The 22,936-nt window shown below is 39.2% G+C and overlaps 1 protein-coding gene across 1 annotated transcript; it reads right to left on the reverse strand.

Annotated features, from left to right (window-relative positions):
- Positions 1–370: 370 nt before the first annotated feature.
- Positions 371–21,909, reverse strand: DCUN1D5 (defective in cullin neddylation 1 domain containing 5). Its single transcript, XM_052812599.1, has 8 exons — positions 21,741–21,909; positions 18,959–19,050; positions 15,832–15,902; positions 15,346–15,437; positions 9,340–9,448; positions 9,142–9,246; positions 8,183–8,285; positions 371–7,427 (listed from the first exon to the last, which is right to left on the reverse strand). Exons 1-8 carry the CDS (start codon positions 21,824–21,826, stop codon positions 7,372–7,374), a joined length of 714 nt encoding a protein of 237 aa, XP_052668559.1. The 5' UTR covers positions 21,827–21,909; the 3' UTR covers positions 371–7,371.
- Positions 21,910–22,936: the final 1,027 nt, after the last annotated feature.

Genomic DNA, 22,936 nt, shown 5'->3' on the forward strand with positions numbered 1-22,936 from the left:
GTTTAATTACATTTTTAAGGAATAATGACCAACTATAGATGATGTACTTAAATGGAAAAATATTTAATATTATGACTGCAGGAATGTGCCAGTTAAAACACAAGCACTATGCAAAGCATAAGAACAGTATTTATTTGTAGGACAGTAATGTCACTAGGTTGGGACAAAAGTGTTATTAACCACACAGTACCTAGTACAATGAAACTGAAGCCTTACATGCTAGTACACTAGCTGCCTCCCCAACTCTGAAATGAATAGAAACATAATATTCATTCTGTTATTAAACAAGGACTATAAACATGTTCCCTGATGAACAGTGATCCTTTAGGAAATCAAAATGAGCATCAAAAAATAAAATAGCAAATGAAACTGTGTTTTGAACCTTATTTACTGCTTACAAATAGCTATTGACACTTAAGATACTTCCCCATGACTTCAGAAACCAGCGATTTTCCATTGAGCTATGCATCATACTCACTATGTCACAAAAATACATGAAGAAGCTCCACAAACTATAACACCCTACATCATTAAAGTCATAAGCATTTCATTTAAGAATTATACATTGCAAAGAACTTCAGTACAGCATATACTCAGTTGTACAGCATAGGCATGGCAATATCCTTGCGTGATTTAATATACAACCTAAAATCACAGTTCAATAAACAATTAAAAAAAAAAAAAAGTCAGGAACACTGGCAAAGGGTAGGCCTTGGCACATAAATATCCTGGTGGTTCACTCAAGTGCCAGTAGTAATTATTGTCTTCCCATGAACATTTTTAGGTTTGGCATCTCCAATTCTATGAGGACATTTTTCCACAGTAGAGTATTCATTCTGTAAGCCAACAGTCACCATAGCAGGGGGAAAAAAAAAAACCCCCAAACAAACCAAAGAAACCCCAACCCAACAACAACAACAAAACTACCCCAAACAAAACCCTAAACATATAATTAAAGTCAATAGGTCTTGAATAAGCCTACTGAAGATTCAGGAAGGGAACGGCATTTCACTATCAAAACTTTAAAGTGGCTTCTAGGACAGAACCATTCAAATGGTTCATTCAAATGGAAAAACCACCCTTGAGGGAGATTTGCATAGGACAGAAAGGTGACCAGCCACCTCCATGTCCCCAAAAATGTACATATTCTATAGGAAAGCTGAGGACAACTGAAGCTCCTTTCTAATTCTCCTTTCACCTTCAAACTCTTTCTGGGCAGTTTCCACCAGGTTGAACTCAAGATGGGAAACATTTATGTATTTATTTTTATATATATAAATGTGTGTGCATGTATACAGACTACAAGTTTGAAATAGGGACAGAACACTCCCCTGGTTAAACAAATAAGCATGGAAATAAAGGGAGAAATGGTAGGATATGACTGTATTTTATTTTCAGATACACTTCCTATTCTTTCCCCTGCGTGCCATGCATATTTCTGTTTTACATCATGGCAAAATCAGTGTCACAACCCATGCCCAGCCCTTGGAACTCCAGCACTAGTCTTTACTTTGAATTACTACTCAGCCCTGATGCAAAAATCAAACACACAAGGGAATAAACTGTTTTCTTTGTTTTGTAGATTCAGGCAAGTAGAACCAATATCTCTATCCACTACACAAAAGCGTAACTCAGAAGCAAGTGCCAGGTATGCAAAGGACCTACTTCTTATATAACTAATGTTCCTCTTCCTATTGTTGCTGTAATCTGCAAAAAATTAAAGTAATTACGTTTCTCATGGATTAATAATGATTTACCTCAGATGTGTTCTGAATCATTCATTCAGGTGTCCTGACTAACATTTTTTCCATGTTCAAACTGAGGTATGTTGAGCAGCTAGATGAGGATGTAATATTAGCTGGTGAAGTTCAGCATATTTCTTTCTAAGTTTTAATTGGAGAGGCATTACATCATAGGATATTATCTCCTCTCTCATTAGAAAAACTGATTTAGAGTTAACCGCTTTTGAATGCAAAAAATAATTTCACATTAAGCCTATAATAGTTAGCAGGCTACAGGTCACATCTACCATTTCATTTTATTGTAATTTAAATTACAATAGGCACAGTAAACCTTCCTGAAATATTCTAATATTTAATAAATTATAAAGAATCACTGCAGTGCTATTATCAGAAAAAATTTAAACTAGCTGGCAATACTATGTTCTAGCACTTTAATTCATTATAATAAAGTGAACGGTGAAAATAAATTAAGTAATTCTGAAAATAAGGAAAAAACTAAGTTGTATATTAGCTAGAATTTAAATCAGCCAAAAATACCTTTAAATTATTTTACAATCAGCACTAATTCACTACTGAGCTGAGATAAAAATACATACATGAACAAAACCCCTGAAACATGGAGTGATTTTTTTCTTAAATTGTTAAAATTAGGGAAGAAATTTAATTTAGGCAGCTGAAAAATTTTATGTGTTTAAAGCATCTTTATCAATAGGCACAGTTTCTAGAGGAACAGGACACAACCATAACATTTTAATAACTTGAAGTAGTAAGTCATTCAACAGAAATATGTTGAAACCAACTTGGATTAAGAAATTGTATTTGGCTCATTAAGATAAAAACCTGTCCACTGTAAGGCCTATAAAACAGACAAATTCAGTAACTTGCATCTTCTGTCATTGGTCAGTTACTATTCAGGGGGCAAAAAAGCTAAGGAGATCCTGACATATAGGGAATGCCATATTCTGATTAGCTAAGATAAAAACAGGAGCAAGATTAAAGTTTAGAGTCTGGATGAAGTGATATACAAATCTGAGAAACTAATTTAATTTTGTTGACAAGCCTGGCAGTGGTTTAAAACTAAAAAAAATTAAGATAACACTAGGCAACATCATGTTGCGGTACACATTCAGTCTTTAATATGCCTACGTAACACTACAGTGTCCTTTCCCACAGCGACAGAAAGAAATACAGAATGATAATACAGAAGACAAGGATAAATAGAAGCAACAGAACTGTTGCCATCGCTTGTAGATACAGATACGAGATGCCTGGTTTGCATACCTCTAAGCATCCTACTGACTCAGGAAGGCATCGGGAACTTCATTATCACAAGAAGATAAAGTGGAACAGTGGAGACAACAAACGGGCATTGCCTTAGGTCTGAGAGAGACTGATGATCTTTGGGAGAGAAGACTGTCCTCAGGCAGGTATGACTTCGGACCTCAACAACTAGAAACTGTCAAGAGTGGAACAAGCTGTATCTGCAAGGAAAACAGTGTCACTAACTCAAACATATGATGGGATGCTGGCTTTGATCGCTTCTGTAACAGGCTCTGGAAGACCCTATGGAAGAGTATACTAGAAAACACCAAATCCTTTCCTAAAAGCAGACAAGTGACCCAAGAGATGTGCTGGAGGGGGCAGGGGGGTGGCCAGGGAAGAGAGAAAAGCTCATTCTCCTTTCATTCACATGCATTGCAACAGGTTGTTGGAACAGTGTTCATCCAATGAATAGTTCCTGACAGTTAATCAGCAGGACCATTACGTTCTACCAGCACTTAATAATATGGAATACAATCAAGAACGGTGTTCACTGTTGCTCCCAGTTGTGATCAAGTTCTCTTTTCTATATGTGCACACAGGAGCCAAGGAATTATTCAGTAAGGTTAAGTTAGAAGAAATTAGACTGATCCATCTTGCTGGAATTAAGTCTCTCAGTGACTTTAAGAACAGTTATACATGCACAAAAGAAAAAACTAAAAGAGGCAGCATGACAAAAAAATAAGTTTTCTGCCCTATTACATACCATTTTATTCGTGATACTTAACAAAGCTAAACCTGTACAAGTTTGTACATATCGCGTTGAAAGAACTGTTCACTAGTTTATAAAATGAACAAGACATCAGAAACATTAAACTTATGATCCCTTTTGCGATTTTTGTGCAGTCAGTATCAATACATCAGCTCAAAGCTTTTGAGAGATGAAAAAACCTTAACAATGGAAATACAGACCACAGTGCCCCCTCTCGGGCCACCTGTGAGCGGTCCCAAGCTTGCATCCTCAGTAATCTCAATTGCAAAATTCAAATTCCGCTATATAGAAATGTGAAATTACAGCCATTAGTAAAGAATTAGACGTTTAAACAGTAAAGATAAATTGGATCAAAACTACATATACAGTTAAAGACATAGGTAAACATACATGACTGTTTAATTCAAGATCACATTTTTACATAGGAGAAATATTACATTCCAAACTACCAATATGGCTTTTTCCATGTACAGGTGGGCGTTTTCAGATTTAAAACCCCACACTGTTAGTTGTCTAAGAAAACTAGAAAAAAACCAGTTATGTTAGGAAGAATTAATATCAAGAAATGAAAGTGAGATTAAAGTGAAGTTTATAACATCAAGATAGACACCACTATGATTTAGTTTTGGAAGACATTTCACCTTTGATTTTATTATTTGCTGTAACTGTGGCAGCATATTTCAACTGTGAACTTTCATCTTAGAATACTGAAAAAGAAGGTATCACTTTTTTTTAATTCAATAGACTGAAGTGCACCTGAGCAAAGCAAAATTAAAGTCCAAGGACTACAGAAAGCATTTAGCTGAACTCAGTTTTGGCTTGTGGACATGCACAAAATTAAAAAAAAATAAAATAAATAAACAGCTTTTGGCACTTATCCACAGTAAGCTGTAAGGTGATTTAATAAAAGACAGCTAATAAAAGTGATCAGCTCACAATGAAACTGTACAAGCCATTAGTTCACATTTAAACAATAAATCTGATTGCAGCTTTTAGCACAAAACCCCATAACTTAAAAACCTATTTTATTCAAATTTGAAAAACTATATTGATTTTAAGTAGTTTAAATACATTCATTCCCAGTCAAAGTTTTACAGTAACTGATGATTTGCAATCACGCACACAACCAAGTTATAAATCCCTGAAACATGGATTTATTATAGGAATACTGATAAAACCTTAACAGAGATACAAATGATACATCACAGCGTCTTACACCTTAACGGCAAGTACTTGACCACCTTGGATTGGTAGATGCATCACTCTTACTGTTAAACTCTAATACCATCCTCTAGGACCAACTGGTTTAAATTGAATTCACAACAGTTTGCAGTTACCTAAAAAAAGATGATTTTTTTTTTTTTTAAATCACACTGTAAAATATTCATCTTCTAACGGGTATTTCAAAACTTCTGGAAAGATAATTTCCCAGTTATAATGGGGACTAAACATACTAAGCAAGGAGAGTTATTTTAGTGAATTTGAGAAAGTAATTTCAGAATCAGTACCCCTGCACAGATTTAGTATACAGCAGTACTTCCCCTGACCTAAGTTAATTGGTGCATGTTTATCTGTGCATCTTAGGACCTTACTCTACCAGTACATCTTGGGACTCTTGAAGTTAATCTCATTCTGGCACTAACTTTCTGTGGGGTAGGGCAATCTCCAAATGAAAGGCACTCTGTTATGAGTGAAATCAGAATTATCAGTAATGCGAATGGACAACTTGTAACATATTGAAGAGAACTGCTGAAGAGTACATGAGGCCTAAAATTAAGTACTTAAAAAAGGTGGAATAACAGAACAGCTGTAGCGCATGTGTTCGCATGCACGCATACACTAGCCACTGTACAAGCAGAGATCTTCCAAGTATCTCAACTGTTTGGGGGGGGGGTTGTTTGTTTTTTCCCCCCAATGCTTTTTTTTCACTTGGGCAGAACCAAGCTTCTAAGGTTCAACTGCACTACCAGGTGACTTGTAGAACAGCCCATGGACCACCACTGCATTGCTTCCTGCAGCCCACAGCAAGCAGTTCTGAAGAGTAAGTTGCAAGAGTGGTCCTCTAGTAGAACAAGAGCACAGGCACACACTACTAGTTTGTCCCACTTCTCATTTCTCCTCACACCTTGTCTTTTTTTTCCCCTCCTTGTGAGAAAGAAAAAAAAAAAAAAAAAAAAAAGATTCACCTTGGGAATAAAGCTTTCCTTAAGGACAGGAAAACTCATGCTTGTTAGTCTGAATAAGGGATGTGCAAAACAGAAGTCATTTCCCTGAGGCAAAGATCTTCAAGTCATGCCTAGCTTACATTGTCTATTCTTATTTCAAGCGGTTGAAGTATTTGGCACAATGAGGCCTCGATCACTGACTGAGTCTCATGGCATTATCACAGTCTACATAACGTATTTATATAATAAAGTAGAAGTTACAAATGCTTCATTCTCTCATTCTGCTCTGGTTTCTCACATTTACTCATTAAAATCCTTTTCCTTCTCAAGGGTGGCATTGGGCCTCCTGGGCAGGAAGGTACAGTGACAAGCTTCTACTGTATTTAAAGGTTGCCACGAATACTGAACGCCTAGAAGGGCAAATCACAGTAGTTATTGGATTCAATAGATGGAGTAACAGGGTAAAAATTAATAGCCTGTTATATACAGGTCAAAGGTAGGTGACTTAATAGTCTCTTCTTGACTTACATTATGAAAAGCATCCAGGGAGATAAAAAAAAAAGTCATGCTGTGAATGCTTCCAGTCTAAAACATGTAAGAAGCAAAGCTTGAAACCAAGTCTTTCCAGCTTTCCCTTTTAAAATTTAAATTGCACTTTTTATACAAAGCAATCCAAAGACTAAGTTGTAGTAGAAATTTGAAGCTGCCTTACTGTACCAAAGAGTATCTGTGTTCACTATTTGAAGTACAGGCAACTAGCTTTCAGCCATTCTGCATACAGAGCCATATGCTCTACACTTTTCTGCTTTAAAAGGGCCTGCCATTAAATGCCATGCCACTGGGTGGGTACTGAACAAAAAACAAAAAAGAAAAAAAATTAGAGTTTAAGGCCTTTATCTCCACAAGGAGCTGAAAACTGTGGTGCAACCCATGACCAATAATTAATAAACAAATTAGCACACTCCCACCCAGGGCTCCAAAAATCAGTCATTCTTTCTAATGTTTGTCACTCAAGACAATCATACCATCAGCAAGCAACAGTGCCAGTTAAGCGTTTTTAAGGTCTTCAAAAATTCATAGCAAAGGGCACTTCTGAGAAAGATAATCTTAAAGATTTGGTTTTAAAAATAGACACCACACTCACATTCAAGGGACATTCTTCACTTTTAGGCCTTTGTCACAAATCTGAATCTTTATTGTTCTGAAATAAATGCTATAAACATAAGACTCAAAACAAGAACTCCAACTTTCAGTCTCAGAAGAGGTGTGGTTCAATGCCCATATCACATATAACAAGAAAATTTCCTTAAAAAAGGAAAAAAAATTACTGTAAAGTCTTTCTTAAGAATGAAAATGCAATCCTTTGTTTTCCTCATTAGTTTGTGTACAGGCGGGCACCAAAAAAACTTTTGCATTTTCTTTTGAATTCTTGCTATGATGCTTGACGAACTTTTTGCCATTCAACAAATTCATCCAGAAGTACAGGCCCTGCAAATGGATGAAACTTGGAGTTATATTTGCCAATGTCTTTCAAACATCTTCTGTTAAAGTATGAAGGTTAAAACTATTGGTCTAGGTAACATCCATGTCAATCCTATGGTCAAATACTTATTAAGACTCAAAGATTACGACAATAATTTCAATCCAAAGGTGGCAAAAAGTGCACAAATAACACTACACAGAACTATGGAAAAACACGTTCCTGACATCTGACAGTTGCACTGAACTGAATGGAAAGCATAAAAATAAGGTTGTATTGTAAATCAGCACAACTAATTTCTTCCTAGAGCTTTCAAAATTGCACATAATTAGAACACAGACCAAAATGGGATGCCTAATGCAATCATAGTATGATTGACTATCAGTCAGGTGTAGAGTTCAGCCCCAAGTACCAACAGCTAGGCTACTTCATAGTTAAACTAGAGTTTTTTATATATTAGTACAAAATGAGAGTTTGCTCTTTATAATTCTATTTGCAAGTCTACAGTTTCATGTAGCAAGCAGCTTTACTAGATCCTCAACTGAATATAAGTTGGCTCAAGTACACCATCATACCCCTGACAAACTACTATGATTAATATCTACAGTTTGAAGATGGATGGTTATCAGGACAGTTTTTCTACGCATTGTTGGAGAAGAAATATTTTATAACTTACAATATTGTTTCTGTTACAGAAATTTGTTTATGCAAATTGAAAATACTGAAATAATAGTTGAATCAGCCAAATGTTATGAATACTTACATGCACCATCTTCATCATAGTTGCTAAGATCTGCATGGACAGTTCTGCTGAACTCTAGCACATTGTACCACTGATCCTTGTTCATAACTCTATACTTCGATTGCTAGGGAAAATAATTTCAGAACATTAAAACGTCAAGTGACATTTGGTAATGCTGCATCTCATTTTATCTTCAATCAGTTCCTAACAACTCATTTAATGGGTAACAACAGTTACTATTTCCTTGGTTTTCCATTTTCTAAAATACTACACGTGTACATATTTCATAGTACTGAAACTATATAAAATGGTTTCTTGAAGGATCAGAGCAAAATTGAAATACCAGGGAATCACGAAGTCACCACTCTTTAGCTTCAAAAACTGGTAAATTTTGATTTTGCCCTGAAGTGGGGCACACTTAGCTCAGATGTATTTTCAGAATGAATGATTAAAAAATAATCTTATCTCCAGCATACAATACCATACGATCCTAAGGACATCTACTTTGCAATGTTAGTACTGATTTGAAGCCAGGGAGGAGTCTCAAGCCCAGCATACTCCACAACCTACACACGTCCACATTATTGACTAAGTCACTTGCAGCTGAGCTGACCAAAATCTTCCAGAGACAGCCAGAGTTCAAGGTACCTACATAGTGTATCTACACAAAGCAAACTTGAAATTCAGCACAGATGTACCACATGAAGAGACTGTTTGGGCTCTATTATTTAATTTTAACTTTACCTTTATAGTCTAATTAAGACGGAATTTTAGTTGCCTTTGATAAAAGAAGGGGGGGGTGGGTACAGGGAGGGAGAAAAGAATCTGTGACACATACATCACTCTTTCATAAGCACATCAAGCAAGGGAAGAGGAGCAATATGGATACATTCTTGAGCAAAACAACACAAACCCTGAAACCTTTTCACAGAACAGCCCAACTACTATGCCATCATTCAGAAAGGCAAGGAAACTTGTACCTCCAGGTATTGATAAAATACTGAAAACAGTGGCCAAGTTCTTCCAAGCAGAAGAGCTAACATGGATTTTGCAGTATCAATATCAAGACTTCGCTGGTCTTTATCCTAAGGTTGAATAAAGAAAGCACAAAACCCACTCAAGTACAAGCTTGTTGAATAATTAAAATAAGAAGTTCTCTAACATTGCAGTAGTCTTACCCTTGCAAAATCAAAGGCATATCTGTAGATATTCTTAAAAGATGAAATGTCATTCAATTGTGACCGCAAGAAGTCAAACTTACTCTGTAATTTTTCTGTACAGTCACACCTTAAAAGAAATAAAACCAAATGATGTTAGAAGTTCAAAACAAAACATTTTGACAATGAAAAAAGATGCCAGCAAACATAAAAAATTAAAATCACCAAAACGCAATCATCAGTTGTACAGGATTAATACTATGAAAGTGACTTAAAGAACACTGAACATGCTCAACATCTGCAGCTTACTGAAATGATGGATGCCTGGCTTCTGTAAGCAAGTTTTAAAAAAATATATTAGCAATATAATATAATACAAAGTCTCTGCTTTACTTCTCAAATAGTAGTCTTTTTATGCCATACTCTACAATTTATATTCACACCCAGCACTATCTTATCTTTCAATCACTATGGAAGGTTGGAGAAAACAGTATTCAGTGTGCATTAAAGTGGTAAAATCCAGCTGTAAATAAGGGCTTTATGTCATATCTCTTTGGAAAAAAACAAAACCCTGAACACACACTTCAAGACTACATATTTATGAGTGTCAGGATTGAGCAGCACTCTGCAAAACATACTAGTCTGCTCGTGTTTTATGACTAATAAACACAAGCTTTGATAAGCCTATCACCTGGATTAGACAGTAGCTATTCACCTGAAAACTTACAGGCTGCATGAGAATGTATAGGTCTGCTAGTTGACAGGATAACCCTTTGGCAAAAATAACTTTTTGGCAGAAAAGAAGATCTCCATGTATTTTACTTGGCAAGGGCTTTTGTTTCCAAATAGAAAACGGGTTAGATTCACCAACAATGGCAGAGGAGAATGTAATTTACACATGCTAATCCTCCAAGAAGGACTCACTCAAAAGAACAGCTGTTATATCACACTTTAGTCTTATAAAATAATAGCTGCCAAGATTAAAAAAAAAAAATAAATGCACCTTGTCCTGTATCCTGCGTGACAGAAGCAATACTTTCAGAAATACAGATACATAAATAAATACTTCCTTTGGTAATGTCCCCCCCTTCTGGCAGCCTGCCTCTCAGACAATACGTTTGCATCTAACAGCTCCTTAGGGACTCGTCACCATAGCCCACAGCAAGCTCCTCTCGGGAGTACCGCAGCAGGTTGCTGAGATGCTGTACTTTGATGCCGTCCCTGTTCCTCAGGTCTGCTAGTCTGTGTATGCATGTCTGTCTGTCTGTCTGTCCCTCTCGGGCTGCCACAACAAATTCCAGCTGATGGAGCCTTTTGTTATTTCTTGTCTCTAGCGGCATCTACCTAAAGCAGCACTGAGTCCCAGCCAAGATCAGTGCTAAAAAATAAAACTATTAGCTAATTAGGCTGCGTATTCAGATGACAAGAACTAACATATTTTGCAATAAACCATGCATTAAGTTGAAAAGAAATCTTGTTAAAAAAAGCTTTGGTAAATTTAACAAAAAATTACTTTTTTTGTCTTCAGCCATCTAATTGGTTTATGTATTCTATCATTTAACCCTTAAAACAGTATTATACTATGCTACAAAGGCATCTCATTTTATGTTCGTGTCTCTTCTTTCCATGTTCAAGCCTTCATACTGCAATAATATTGTCCTCTACGTTTGAGGACAAATCTACCTATTTAACACCTAACTAAGCGCTCATGTTGTTAGTGTACTAATGATATATACAAACTACTTAAAGTGGGTTTACCACATATTTTGTCAAATATAATTTGACTAAGATTATTTACCATACCATGGATAAACACAAATTTCAGTACGTTTAAATGACTTAAAAATATTTTGTTAAAATTGTTCAAATAATCATGAATTTAAGTACAAAGTAAAATGCCTGTTATTGTCTACCGTACTATTGGCTATATGTATTTTAATACAGAAGTGATTCTCTTGAAAAAGGTGGTATGAAACTGTGCAATTATTAAGCCTCAAGACTCCCGAGCTATTGTCAACCTATTTAAAACAAAACAGTCAAATGGATCACACTCAAACAGACAGGCATCATCCTCTGAAGCCCAATGCAGGGACATACCTCTGTTAAAGCCATTTAAGGCATTTCCACACCTGGCTATGGATTTTCTTCACACCAGTGAGGTAAGGAGCTGCCAAACTCCTCTTTTATAGAGATATAGCTGCTTGTATGGCTGCACCATAAACAAGATGGCTGAGGTCACCCATACTTAGAATAATCTTCCTATTTATTTTTTTAGTCAGAACAACCTTCTAGTTAGCACAAGTGAATTAGCACCAAACTCCTCTACAGACACTAGAAAAGGATGTGATTTCTTGAACTGTCTTTACTGGAAGATAGCATTAAATAAGGCTACCTCAAGATCAACAAAACTAGACATTAGCTTACTACCTTCTCTTCGCAGCCCTACATCATATTTATAACAAAACTTAAATTAGCACCACAAAGCAGTCCTATTTTGATTTCTGTTGAGGTAGAGAGTTCATTTGAGGCATAGCTAACATGGACAGAGTGATGATTCAATAAGTCCTCCTCAGATATTGCAATGTTTCGTATTTCATAATTATTCGCACATGCTTGTCTTAATGAAAAGAAAAATTAGTGAGATGTATACAAACATTAAACCAAAAGCATTTAATGGTAGTATATAAAGTAGTTTGAAGGTCTTTTAATCTACAAAAGAGTTCCCCTGCCATCACCCAGCCCTCCAGATGGACAAAAGGAAATGATACCCATCTAGCCCATCCACTCTCTTCAAGCATTGAAACAGGACCTTCTGAAATTTAGGTTCTATATTGTAACTGGAGCATACAGAGGTCCAAGGAAGTAGTGGCTTAGGAGAACAAAGGGACATCTTTTCTGTGCCCTGACAATGCTACAGTTTCACTATGTCAATTGATTTACAGGTCTGGAGACCAGAAATTGTTTAGAATCCAGTATACACTGAATGCTATACTGGCATAAAGAAATTATTTACCCTATGCTTTGTGTTAGCCTCGCAAACATTAACAGAAGGAAAGGCAGTAACAAGCAAAAAGCTTTGTTGGTAAAGCAGCTGATATTAGGCTATCATTAAAAGTAACCCAAATAAGTTGGTTTTACTAATATTTCTGCAAACAGCAAGAAGTTACAAACCTGGCTTTTTTTTCCTCTCTCTCTCTCATGTGGCTTCTCTTGTACCTAAAAATATGAGATCATGACCCTATCTTTCCCTCAACTGGAATCTAATTTGTCTCTCTGCCCTTTACCTGTCCACTCATTTTTAAAAGCTCAATTTTAATGTAAAATTTGGCTCAAATTCTAAGGTTTAAAAAAAAAATAGCCAGAGGGAAGTACTCCGACAATACAGCAGCTTACGTCTCACTTCCTTACACACAAAATTCCTTGTATTTACCTAGTTCAAACAATGACTTCTGTGGAGTTTAATAAAATCATGAATTGTAATCCTTTTTCCTTCACCTTCATTTCGTAACTACATTTTTTTTTCTTTGTAGGTCTGCAAAGCCTACAGTTGACACATACCTGAGTATGCTTCTCCTTTAACTCAGATACCTAAAGTTAAATGCTCAACTCTAAGTTATTCACTCTCCAATGGCTTTAAAGCAAATGTAGATGAACAGTCACTTCCTGAAGGCTAGTCATTTTATCCTAAGGAGGCATTTAAAATAGCTGATATAAATTGCCCAGCAGAGGTACTTGTTTCTCTATGCTGACTATGAAAAGAGCTTCAGGTGATTAATTTAGATTCAGGCACCCAGCTTTCAAATATATATACACACACACACACGGCAGAATTCACCCTACCAACATGACATACTACAAACCTCACTTTCGCAGCTTAAGTTGTTTAAGTCTCATAAGCTGCTACTTAGTGCTTGATCCATCTTAATTTTGACAGTGTATACCTTATCACACATTTTTCTCCTCCTCTCTAAAGAACAAACTTCATCTGCGTATCATAAAACCACACACAAAAGAATGTCATTTCAAGATTCAGGCACCCAAACGTTGGCATCTAACTGTAGATCAGATTTAGGTGTCTAAGATGTAGGTGTTGCCATTCATAGAGGTCCAGCCAACCAAACTATAAGAGCAATTCAGGTGACCAGTCACTAGGTCTTAGGGCAAACTGAATACCTCCCCAGGCTCCACTACATTGACTAGATCTCCACAGATTGCAGTAAGAGTTTAAGAAGTCCAGCTCTTGCATATAAACCACACATTTAGGTGTCTTACTATGGAGCTGAATTCCACCCAACCCTGCTCATGCAATTACCTTATGTGACATTTCACATATTTTGAAATAAGGATTCTGTAATAAAACTCTGACTTAGAAGACACTCTGGGCTTTTAGTGTATTTTAATGTAATTTCTTCATGCAAAAATTAAAAAAAAAAAAAAAGCAGCTGTGCAAGAATGTAATAATACTCTATTGCTTTAAGAGTGTAAAATCCTCCTCCTTCAAAACTTCTGTCAGATCTTTCAAGAGAAACTAGATTCCCCCATTCCAGGTGGAATTCCATAATATGATCCTCCCTTCCCAGTAATCACAAACAGCACAAGTCTACAGATTTATATTCTCTTTTTAAGCCAACGAATCTTGAATTCCTTCACGTGACTGCCACTGCTTGATCCAGCTGCTTAGTCTACAGCCTGCTATTAGAGCACACCCAGGGGAAGCAAAACGTACAGGTTAACTGGTTTAGGCTTAGGAAAGTGCTCCAACCACAAGTCTTTTTATGTAAAAATGCACAGCAGTACCATATTTTCTGTCTTAAACACATTTAACCTACAGCATGACCAGCTCTGTTCTTAAAAGACCCAGAAGATTCCTAATCACAGCAGATTATTAGAAATGAAGTCTATAATATTGGCTTTGAAGACATGCCTGGTTTCATACATCTTTGTGCTTGCATTCTGCTAGACTGGCTAACTCTTGAGAGCTCCCATTTGGGCATAAAAATTAAGTACTTCAGAGAAGTAACCAAATTACACCCATTCACTGCATCTAAAAGTTTATGCACCTGGAATTTAATCTCTGCCGTCCTGAATTTCAGGCAATTTAATCATTCCAGCTCTTACTAAATTTAAGAGCTTCTGACAGTCACAAAACAATCAAGGCATCTATTGGAAGCACGATCCCAAATCAGTAAGATTTGCACAAGAGAGTCAGGCCACAGTCACTTACTCCATAGTCTCAAATAACCAGAGGGTATCTACCCAGTACAATTTCCCAAACCAGTTCACAACTGATAAGGCAACTGTGCCAACTCCAAGGGTCAAATCAGCTCCTCTTTCCCACCATGCTGTAGCTGCAAGGGTAGCTCCCTGACATTTTTAATATTGAATGCAGTGTCATAACAAGTCACCCTTAAAACACTCATGTACCATAAGTAGTTTCACGAAGAACAAACAAAAAGTGACAACTGAACTAAGCCTCACAAAAAGCTGATCAGTTTCATGGAAGAAAAAACCTCTTTGGGCAGAGCATTATCTCACCAAAAATTCTTACAAACAGAAGGAGTGAGAAGTTTATTTATAAATTGAAAGTGTTACTTAACCTAAGCATTAAGCATGGCTTCTGACCTCCATCTTATAAATAACAGTAATAACCAAAATTATTATTAATGCAGTCCTCATCTATATAGCTTAGAAATCAGTAAAAACTTTCTAGAATACTAGTGCTGAGATATGCTTATGGCTATCTCCAGATCTACTTATTTGTGTCTACCAACTAGAATAATATTTTTTGTAAGAAAAAGAAGCCACCAAAACCTGATTTATTAGGGTCAGACAAAACTTTATCATTTGCGTGAACTCATCAGATTCACAACTTTAAGAACAATAGCTATTTCCAGTTGTTGACCGAGACCAGACCTGAGTTTCTGTGTCTTACTGCCAATGCACAAGAAACTGAGGGCAAGAATTATTAAGCTACTAGTACAAACATAAAATTAGAACATTCTGTTATATATGTAAAAAAGCTCTTACTGTAATGAGGTCATTCCTTTTAACCATTCTTCCTTGGTAAAAAATCCCATGCTTTCAGCCTCTAGTTTCCAGGCTAAAACTAACATAATAATCTAGGGGGGAAAAAACAAGGGGAGAAAAAGGAGTCGGTATGTAAGAAAACGCTGATTTCTAGATGTCCGAGAAGAAAACTCTAAGCATTCAAACATTCTAGCAATTGTTGTACATGCTTGCACTTCATATTTGTTACCATTTATTAATTCAGCTATGTGCAATCTTTCTCTTAATTTCGATTTCTGAAAATGAAATGTTACTATAATAAAACAAACAAAACCTCACACACCAGCCATGCATAATTGATGTATTCAGCTGAAATATCTTAGAACAGCTCCTAAAAGCAGGAAGATAAACAACCCTTTGCTTACTGAAGTTAAGAGTTTTACACAGAACTTAATCTTACCCAATACCCCCTTTTAAAGTGTTATTAGTATCGTGCAAGAAACCTACATTTTCAGGCTCAACACCGATGTCTTCACAGAACTTTTCCATTCCTTCAGGCCCCACGACTTCATCGGGACCTTCAAAAACAAAAAGAAACCGGACTGAAATCTAAGTAACATTCACTGCTCGCAAGGGTTATACACAACAATAATTAAACTATATTGCATACAAGCTATCTTTAAAAACACTGAATTACACTATTAAGTAGCTTTTATGTTATAACCATTCTAACAACTGCAATATGGGGACACGTATATTACATATGAAGTAACACTATGAACTAAAAGCAAAACTAAACCAGAACTTTCATTTTGTGCACTGCCTCCCCACAACAGCAGACAAGCTATTTTAGTTTGTGTATGCGAGTTTTCAAAGGACTCCACTGAGTTTCCCACTGACACAGCTCAACTCCAATAACTGTGGTGGTCAATTGTTTTTGAGACAACTTGGGTACTGCTACTCTGTGCCGAAATTACTCTATGAATAATGTTCTTCAAAGAGTTATTTTATCAACAATAACAAAAATTAATTCTGCCTGAGCTACTATTACAGATATTACTCTTTCAATGATGTTAACATTATGGGTTTGCACTAACACAGAAGAGGATGAATCTTCAAATAATGTAAGGTTAGTTTTATGATGCTGAGTAATATGAGAAGAGTGATAACAATAAATCAGGAAAATGCTAAGCATGTTAGCCATGTACAAAGCAGAAAAAGGTTTATGACTGCAGAGAAAATAACTTGATTAGGACCACAACAGTTAGTGTCATGCTGTCACTTTTCCATTTTAACACAAAGAAAGCCTCTAAAAAGCAGCAAAAAAGCGTATTTAAAGAGCACATACAGACACACTCCACAACTCTTTGTTTCTCTGAATCTCTCTCTGGGTTCAGTTATTTCTGCTAAGCCTGTTCCAAAAATGACTCCTACTGGGTAACCAAATATTATTAGAAGGCTTGTTGACATGCTATTTTGATAAGTCTTGGATCATTATGTTAACATTGTTTTAGTGAATATGAACCCATTGTATTGCATTTGTGTGGCAAGGTTTTGGTAGCGGGGGGGTTACAGGGGTGGGTTCTGAGAGAAGCTGCTGGAAGCTTCGCCTATGTCTGACAGAGCCAATACCAGCCGGCTCTAAGATGGACCTGCCGCTGGCCAAGGCCAAGCCCCTCAGTGATAGTGGTAGCGCCTCTGGGATAACAGATTTAAGAAGGGAAAAAAGTTGCAGTGGGCACCGAAATGGCAGCCAGAGAGAAGAGTGAGAACACGTGAGAGCGACAACCCTGCAGACCCCCAGGTCAGTGAAGAAGGAGGGGGAGGAGGTGCTCCAGGCACTGGAGCAGATCTCCACCTGAAGCCCGTGGAGGACCCCACACCGGAGCAGGTGGGTGCCTGAAGGAGGCTGTGACCTTGTGGGAAGCCCGCGCTGGAGCAGGCTCCTGGCAGGACCTGTGGCTCCATGGAGCGAGGAGCCCACGCTGGAGCAGGTTTGCTGGCAGGACTTGTGACCCCGTGGGGGACCCACGCTGGAGCAGTCTGTGCCTGAAGGACTGCAGCCCATGGAAGGGACCCACGCTGGAGCAGTTCGTGAAGAACTGCAGCCCATGGGAAAGACCCATGTTGGAGAAGTTCATGGAGGACTGTCTCCCGTGGTAGAACATAGAACAGCTACTTTTACAGGAAAATAAAATGCAATTGGCATTTAAGACCATGAACCCCTACCTCTTAAAAAATGTTGAAAGAACATTTTGCCTAAGTAAGCAAGGCAAAACACTTCTATCTGGTTTTGAGAAGCCCTTACATAGAATGTGTTAAAAAAATTACAGGGTTAAGTTGTGAAGAGAAACACATACAAGGCTTCACTAGTAATGACAAGTAAAACTTGAATCAGTGTTTCTGGCCCAGAAATCATGTGTACAATTCCTATAGATATGTGTCTGTGTGTCTGCATGTAATTTTCTCTTTTAACAGAAACATTTAATCTCCTATGGTGTATAATTTCACTGGAATTCTATTTTATGCTAGAAACGTGGCATATTTTGATTACTGGTTAACTAACAAAGTATAACCTCCTACACTCAGTTCTTGACTCAACAACAAAAACAAAATTTACAGGCCTTAAAAAAAGTTAGAAGTATGTGCAAGTGCATTTATCAGAAGAAAATTAATTGAGAATTATTATTTTCCTCAGAAGAAGACTCTTTACTCCAAAAGAGTATGCCTCAAACCTAAATTAGGAAGCAGATTACTAGAATCAGGAGTAGTTCATTGCTCTGGAAAGACTGCAAGGAAAGCAGGAGTTCTGATAAATATACTCAAACCAATTGCTGGCAGATAAATCATCAGCTCATTTCATACTGAGAACTAGACATTAATGAGTTTTAATCACCAACTAGTTACAATGGACTTCAAGTAGTTACTAGACAGGAAAAGAAATTAATAACAGTTTACAGATCCTGAATTTCTAACCATATAATTGGTAAATATATGGCAGCAACAGTCTAATAAATTCTGCAAAATACACTGCATACTCACTGAAAGCAACTATTACTTGGATAACAATTCTGATTTATTTGAAATAGGCTACTTCTAACACTTCTGAATGAAACATTTGTTATTTACACTATCAAAAATGTTAGGACAGATTCTCAGGAAAAACAGTATAAGTATCTATTATTTTATTTTGTAAAACAGAAAACCAAGAGGCTTAAATCATGAACTTTTTAATTATCCTTCCAACTTGATTATCTAGTTAGATAAATAAACTTCTATCTAAACTACCTCTCAATGTCCTGACTTCTACTTGCCCATTTCAAATCAGGAAGTAGAATCATTCAGTATATCCTGGTTCAACACGGTACTGTCCAACATCAGTTATTTCATTTTAAAGAATGCCATGGTAAGTTACAAAGCATAGAGTAAAAAGGAAAAAGTCACAAAGAACAAATACTGAAAAGGCGACAGTAAAAGCAATACTAATTCAAGTGCATGTTATAAGGAAGCGAACATGGACCTATTTTTTATGTCTACATCAGCATAGTAAAAGCAAAATGCAAATAATAATTGATGTATTCATTTGCTTTAAACAAAACCATATAGTTTTAAATATTAATCCATTGCATATTACCTGCATATTCATAAAACCAAGCCAGGCACTTTTTGCTTGAAAAATGTTCCTCTCCACTTATTACTTTACCAGAAGCTTGTGATCTGCAATAGCTTATAGAAACACAAGGATGATAAGTGTTATTTTAATATGAGAAATGGGAAATAATTTAAAATTAAATTCCAAGTTGTTTATTATTAGTTCAAACTATTTAAACTGTTTCACAAAGTCAATATATGTCAACAATGAAGCTGTCATCCCATTTCAACACTTGTTGGAACATAAAATTACCTTGAAATACAGCCCTCTCATAGCTCAATTTATTGCAACTATTATGTTTTCTGAAATGCAAAAGTACTGTTATCTTGTAGATATTAAGCTGAAAAACCCACACACAGATGGTCAAAATATCACTACTCAGTAATTCAAATGCCTTATTATCTACATATATTTATATATACAGGCATTTAAAGTTAGGTCTCTAATAAGCAGCATGATCTTCAAGAGTGCTGAATATGCACAGATCCCATTTAGGTCAAGAGGAGCTGCAGAGTTTGACATATTTAAAAGTCAGGCTATTTATAGTTAAACATCCAAATTTGGGAAGAAAACTCAGTCAATTTGTTTACATTAAACATGTAACTAAATATATGTAAAGTCTATAGATGTTTGGTACACATACCAGAATAGTAATACACAATCTATGGTAAGATTAAAACTGCTCAGCACACACAGCTCCCCCTTCCCACATTGTCTTCATTATGCGACAGACAACCCAGTTTGCCTAGGAAGTGACTTTTCATAATTTATCCTTCTTTAAAAGAATACATAGAATAACTAATTTCTTCCAGTAAGAATACTGACAACTTGAAAGCATCTTTAGTCAGTAAGGAGTTGCAGCACCTTGTATTTGAAGGGAGTGTACGTTGACAAGTTACAGACTTTTAGAACAAGCCAAGATTATTTCTAAGAATGAGGTGAAAGTTAATCATATGAGAGGATTTAAAATTATGCAGCTCCTACAATGCAATTTTAAAATGAAAACGTCAAGCAGGAAAAGAACAGTTCAGTTCTGAGAGGTGGTAAACAACTTTATATCCCATGTATTGCTTTAAGCCTCACTGGAAAAGAAAGCAATGCTCTCCAAGATGAAGCCTTACGTGCTGAAAGCCAGAATTAAAGATGTACTACAGACAAACATTCATTAAACTGCCATTAAAAGCACAAGTCACCAGAAAGAGAGCCATACAGTATGCTAGTGCTTGTTGGTTTTATCCAGTTTAACATATATCCATTTGTAATCACTGGTTTTATTGAAGAATATTACCAATATATTGCTATATAAGAATACTACATCAAAAATGCTCATGTATCTAACATTTAGTGACCAGCTAATATGAACTCTCATTTACATCATAGTTTTTGCGTAATGACAACTAGCTTCCTGTAGAGTCTTTCTTTTTTTTTTTTTTTTGTTAAGGAGCTTTCAAAAGATTTTTTTTTAAAGTAAAAGAAATTAAGATCATAAAATTTTGGTCAGCAGTGTTCAAGAAAGATGAACTGAAACTGAAACAGATGCAGAGAAGAGCTATAATGAGCATGGAAGCTGAAAATCGGTATTACAAACCAGAAGAATGTAGCTTGTTTAATTTAACAAAATAAAGTATGAGAAAACACAGCATTCACTCCAAATACAGTACCAGGCAGAACCATGAGGGAGGAGTGTTATATAAAGGATAATGCAGGTACAAGAATGGTTATTAACTGGCTATGAATAAATTGAGACTGAAACTAAAAGATCATTCATGACCGCAGAAAGTGAGCTCTGGAACACTTATCCAAAATGAACAGTCATAAAATAAAAGCCTAGGTACTTATAAGCTCAAGCTTGGTCAACCTATGAGAATGGCCATATGCCAGTTTCTTGCAACAGCCATTCCCATAGCATTGATTTCATAAGTCCTTTGTATTCTTATGTCCTCAGGACGTTTGTCGTACTACTGGTTTACTGACATATGTAACAAGTTCCAATAGGTGAAAGTAACTGCATGCCTTCTTCGGGAAGCCACACCGGAAGCTCCTGCTACACCATACTAATGGTTTATCATTCTAATGGTAATTTTCAGGTATCACGGCATAAGCGGTCTTTTTATGGTAGTTAACGAACAACATGCTTCAGACTCCTGTATTTACTAGAAAAACCTTTCCTGCTTTTGTTTTGGAGTGTGCTGACCTCTCCCTCCATTTCACTGCAAAAAAAAGAAGAGACGATTTAACGTAGACACTCCTGAGTACCGGCAACCTCAAATCGAAGAGAGCTGCCTACCCCAGGCAAGAGGTTAGAATGAATACGGGGACCGCTGCTGGAATTGGCCCTACCGGTACAGCGAAAGGCAGAACCGGCCGGGAACGGGAGCGGTTCCGTAGCGTTTCTCCCCTGAGCGCGAACAAGCCAAACGCAGCCGCTGCAACCGGCACGACGAGGGCCCCGCACCAGCACACCCCGCCACCGGGACGTGCCCACCGGCGCCGCGCCAGGCGGCCAAACGCGGGCCCGCCGGCACGACCGAGGCGCTGCGCGGAGCCGGCCGGGCCCCGCCACCGCCTCACCGCACAAAGGGATGCCGCAGCCCGGGGGCACGCGGTGCGGAGCGGTGCGGAGCGGTGCGGCGCGGAGCGGGGCCGCCGGCCCCCCCGCCCTCCCGGCGGCGGAGGAGCGGCCCACCCCCGCGGCCGCTCGCCCGGGACGTGACAGCCGGCAACAGCCGCCGCGGGCCCGCCCCGCCCCGCCGCGAGACGGTACCTGCCGAGTTTACACTTTTTGAGGCCGGTGTCGTCTGCCGCCGCAGCCGCCGACCCCGAGGACTTCCTCTTCTTCTTCACCGGCATCGTCCCGCCTCGGGGCGGGGGCCGCCCCGCTGCCGGGGCCCGCGGCCGAGGCCCCTCCCCCGCCCCCCGGGCTCACCGTCGCCCGAGCCGCCGCCTCCCGAGACCGGCGCTGAGGAGACGAGAGGAGCCTCGTCCCGCCCTGCTCCTCCTCACCCCCGCCGGGCCCTGCCCGCCCCTCCCCCCCCGCCCCGCCCCGCCGCGCAGGCAGGCCCCGCCGCCGCCCCGGTCCCAGAAGCGGGTATCGCACCCGGGGCGGGAGCGGGGAACCGGGGGGTAGCGGCTGCTCAGGGAACGGCGAGCGACCCGGACACAGACACCGCTGAGCAGGAAGTGACAGCGCCGCCGGGGCGGGTACGCCGCCGGGGGCCCGCCTCCGAGTGGGCGGAGCTAGGCGCGCGCCCTTCCCGCCGTGAGTCTCCGCCCCGCCCTCGGCCGCCCTCAGCGTTGCCGGGCACGGCTGCACCGGGCCGGGACAGCTCGCCGCCGGGGGGGTGGCTCTAAGGGCGGCTAACGGTGGTGGGGGCAACGCGAGCACGAAGAATAGGGGATGTGTGGCCGTTACAGCGCGCGTTCACCGTAAAATAAAGCGGGGAGGCGTGAACCTTTCGTTCCCGGAGCCCGCGGAACGCCGGCAGGCCAGCCCGCCCGGCAGGCCCTCGGGCGGGAGCGCTGGAGGCTGCCGTGAGGCTGGGCCAGCGGCCGCGGGTAGGGGTCGGTAGCCGAGTGGAGGAGCAGCTGCTGGGGGCAGAAGAGATGGGGGCTTTCGGCGTGAAGACCCTCTTGGCTTGAGGAAGCGGCTGGAAGCGTTGGCAAGCACCGAAGGAAGAGCGGATAACCAAAACCCGCGCTGACTAGCGAAGCCGCTGGAAACCACAAGCAGGCGCTGCCGGTGGCGGACCTGCCGCAGGCAGCAGCACCCGCCGGCCCGGCTCCCGGCGCCGAGCACGAACGGGGTGGCGGTTTCTCGCCATTCACGTTTATTCTGCGGTGTCCGTTGTCGGTACCGCTACCGCACGCCGGCGGCTCGTCCGCCAGCTGTCCCGCGCCGCCGGCCTCTGACCCCGAAGCCCCGTCCAGCTCCAGAGGCCGGGGGCTGCGGGGAGGGTGTCC

Source organism: Harpia harpyja, chromosome 17 (assembly GCF_026419915.1).
Source record: "Harpia harpyja isolate bHarHar1 chromosome 17, bHarHar1 primary haplotype, whole genome shotgun sequence".
NCBI lineage: Eukaryota > Metazoa > Chordata > Aves > Accipitriformes > Accipitridae > Harpia > Harpia harpyja.

Excerpts from the sequence above, each read along its gene's own strand:
- DCUN1D5 (XM_052812599.1), bottom strand. The coding sequence starts at position 21,826 with ATGCCGGTGAAGAAGAAGAGGAAGTCCTCGGGGTCGGCGGCTGCGGCG. Across the intron at positions 19,051-21,740 it reads AAAAAGTGTAAACTCGGCAG|CTATTGCAGATCACAAGCTT; the intron begins GTACCGTCTCGC and ends TGTTTCTATAAG. Across the intron at positions 15,903-18,958 it reads TTGGTTTTATGAATATGCAG|GTCCCGATGAAGTCGTGGGG; the intron begins GTAATATGCAAT and ends TTGTTTTTGAAG.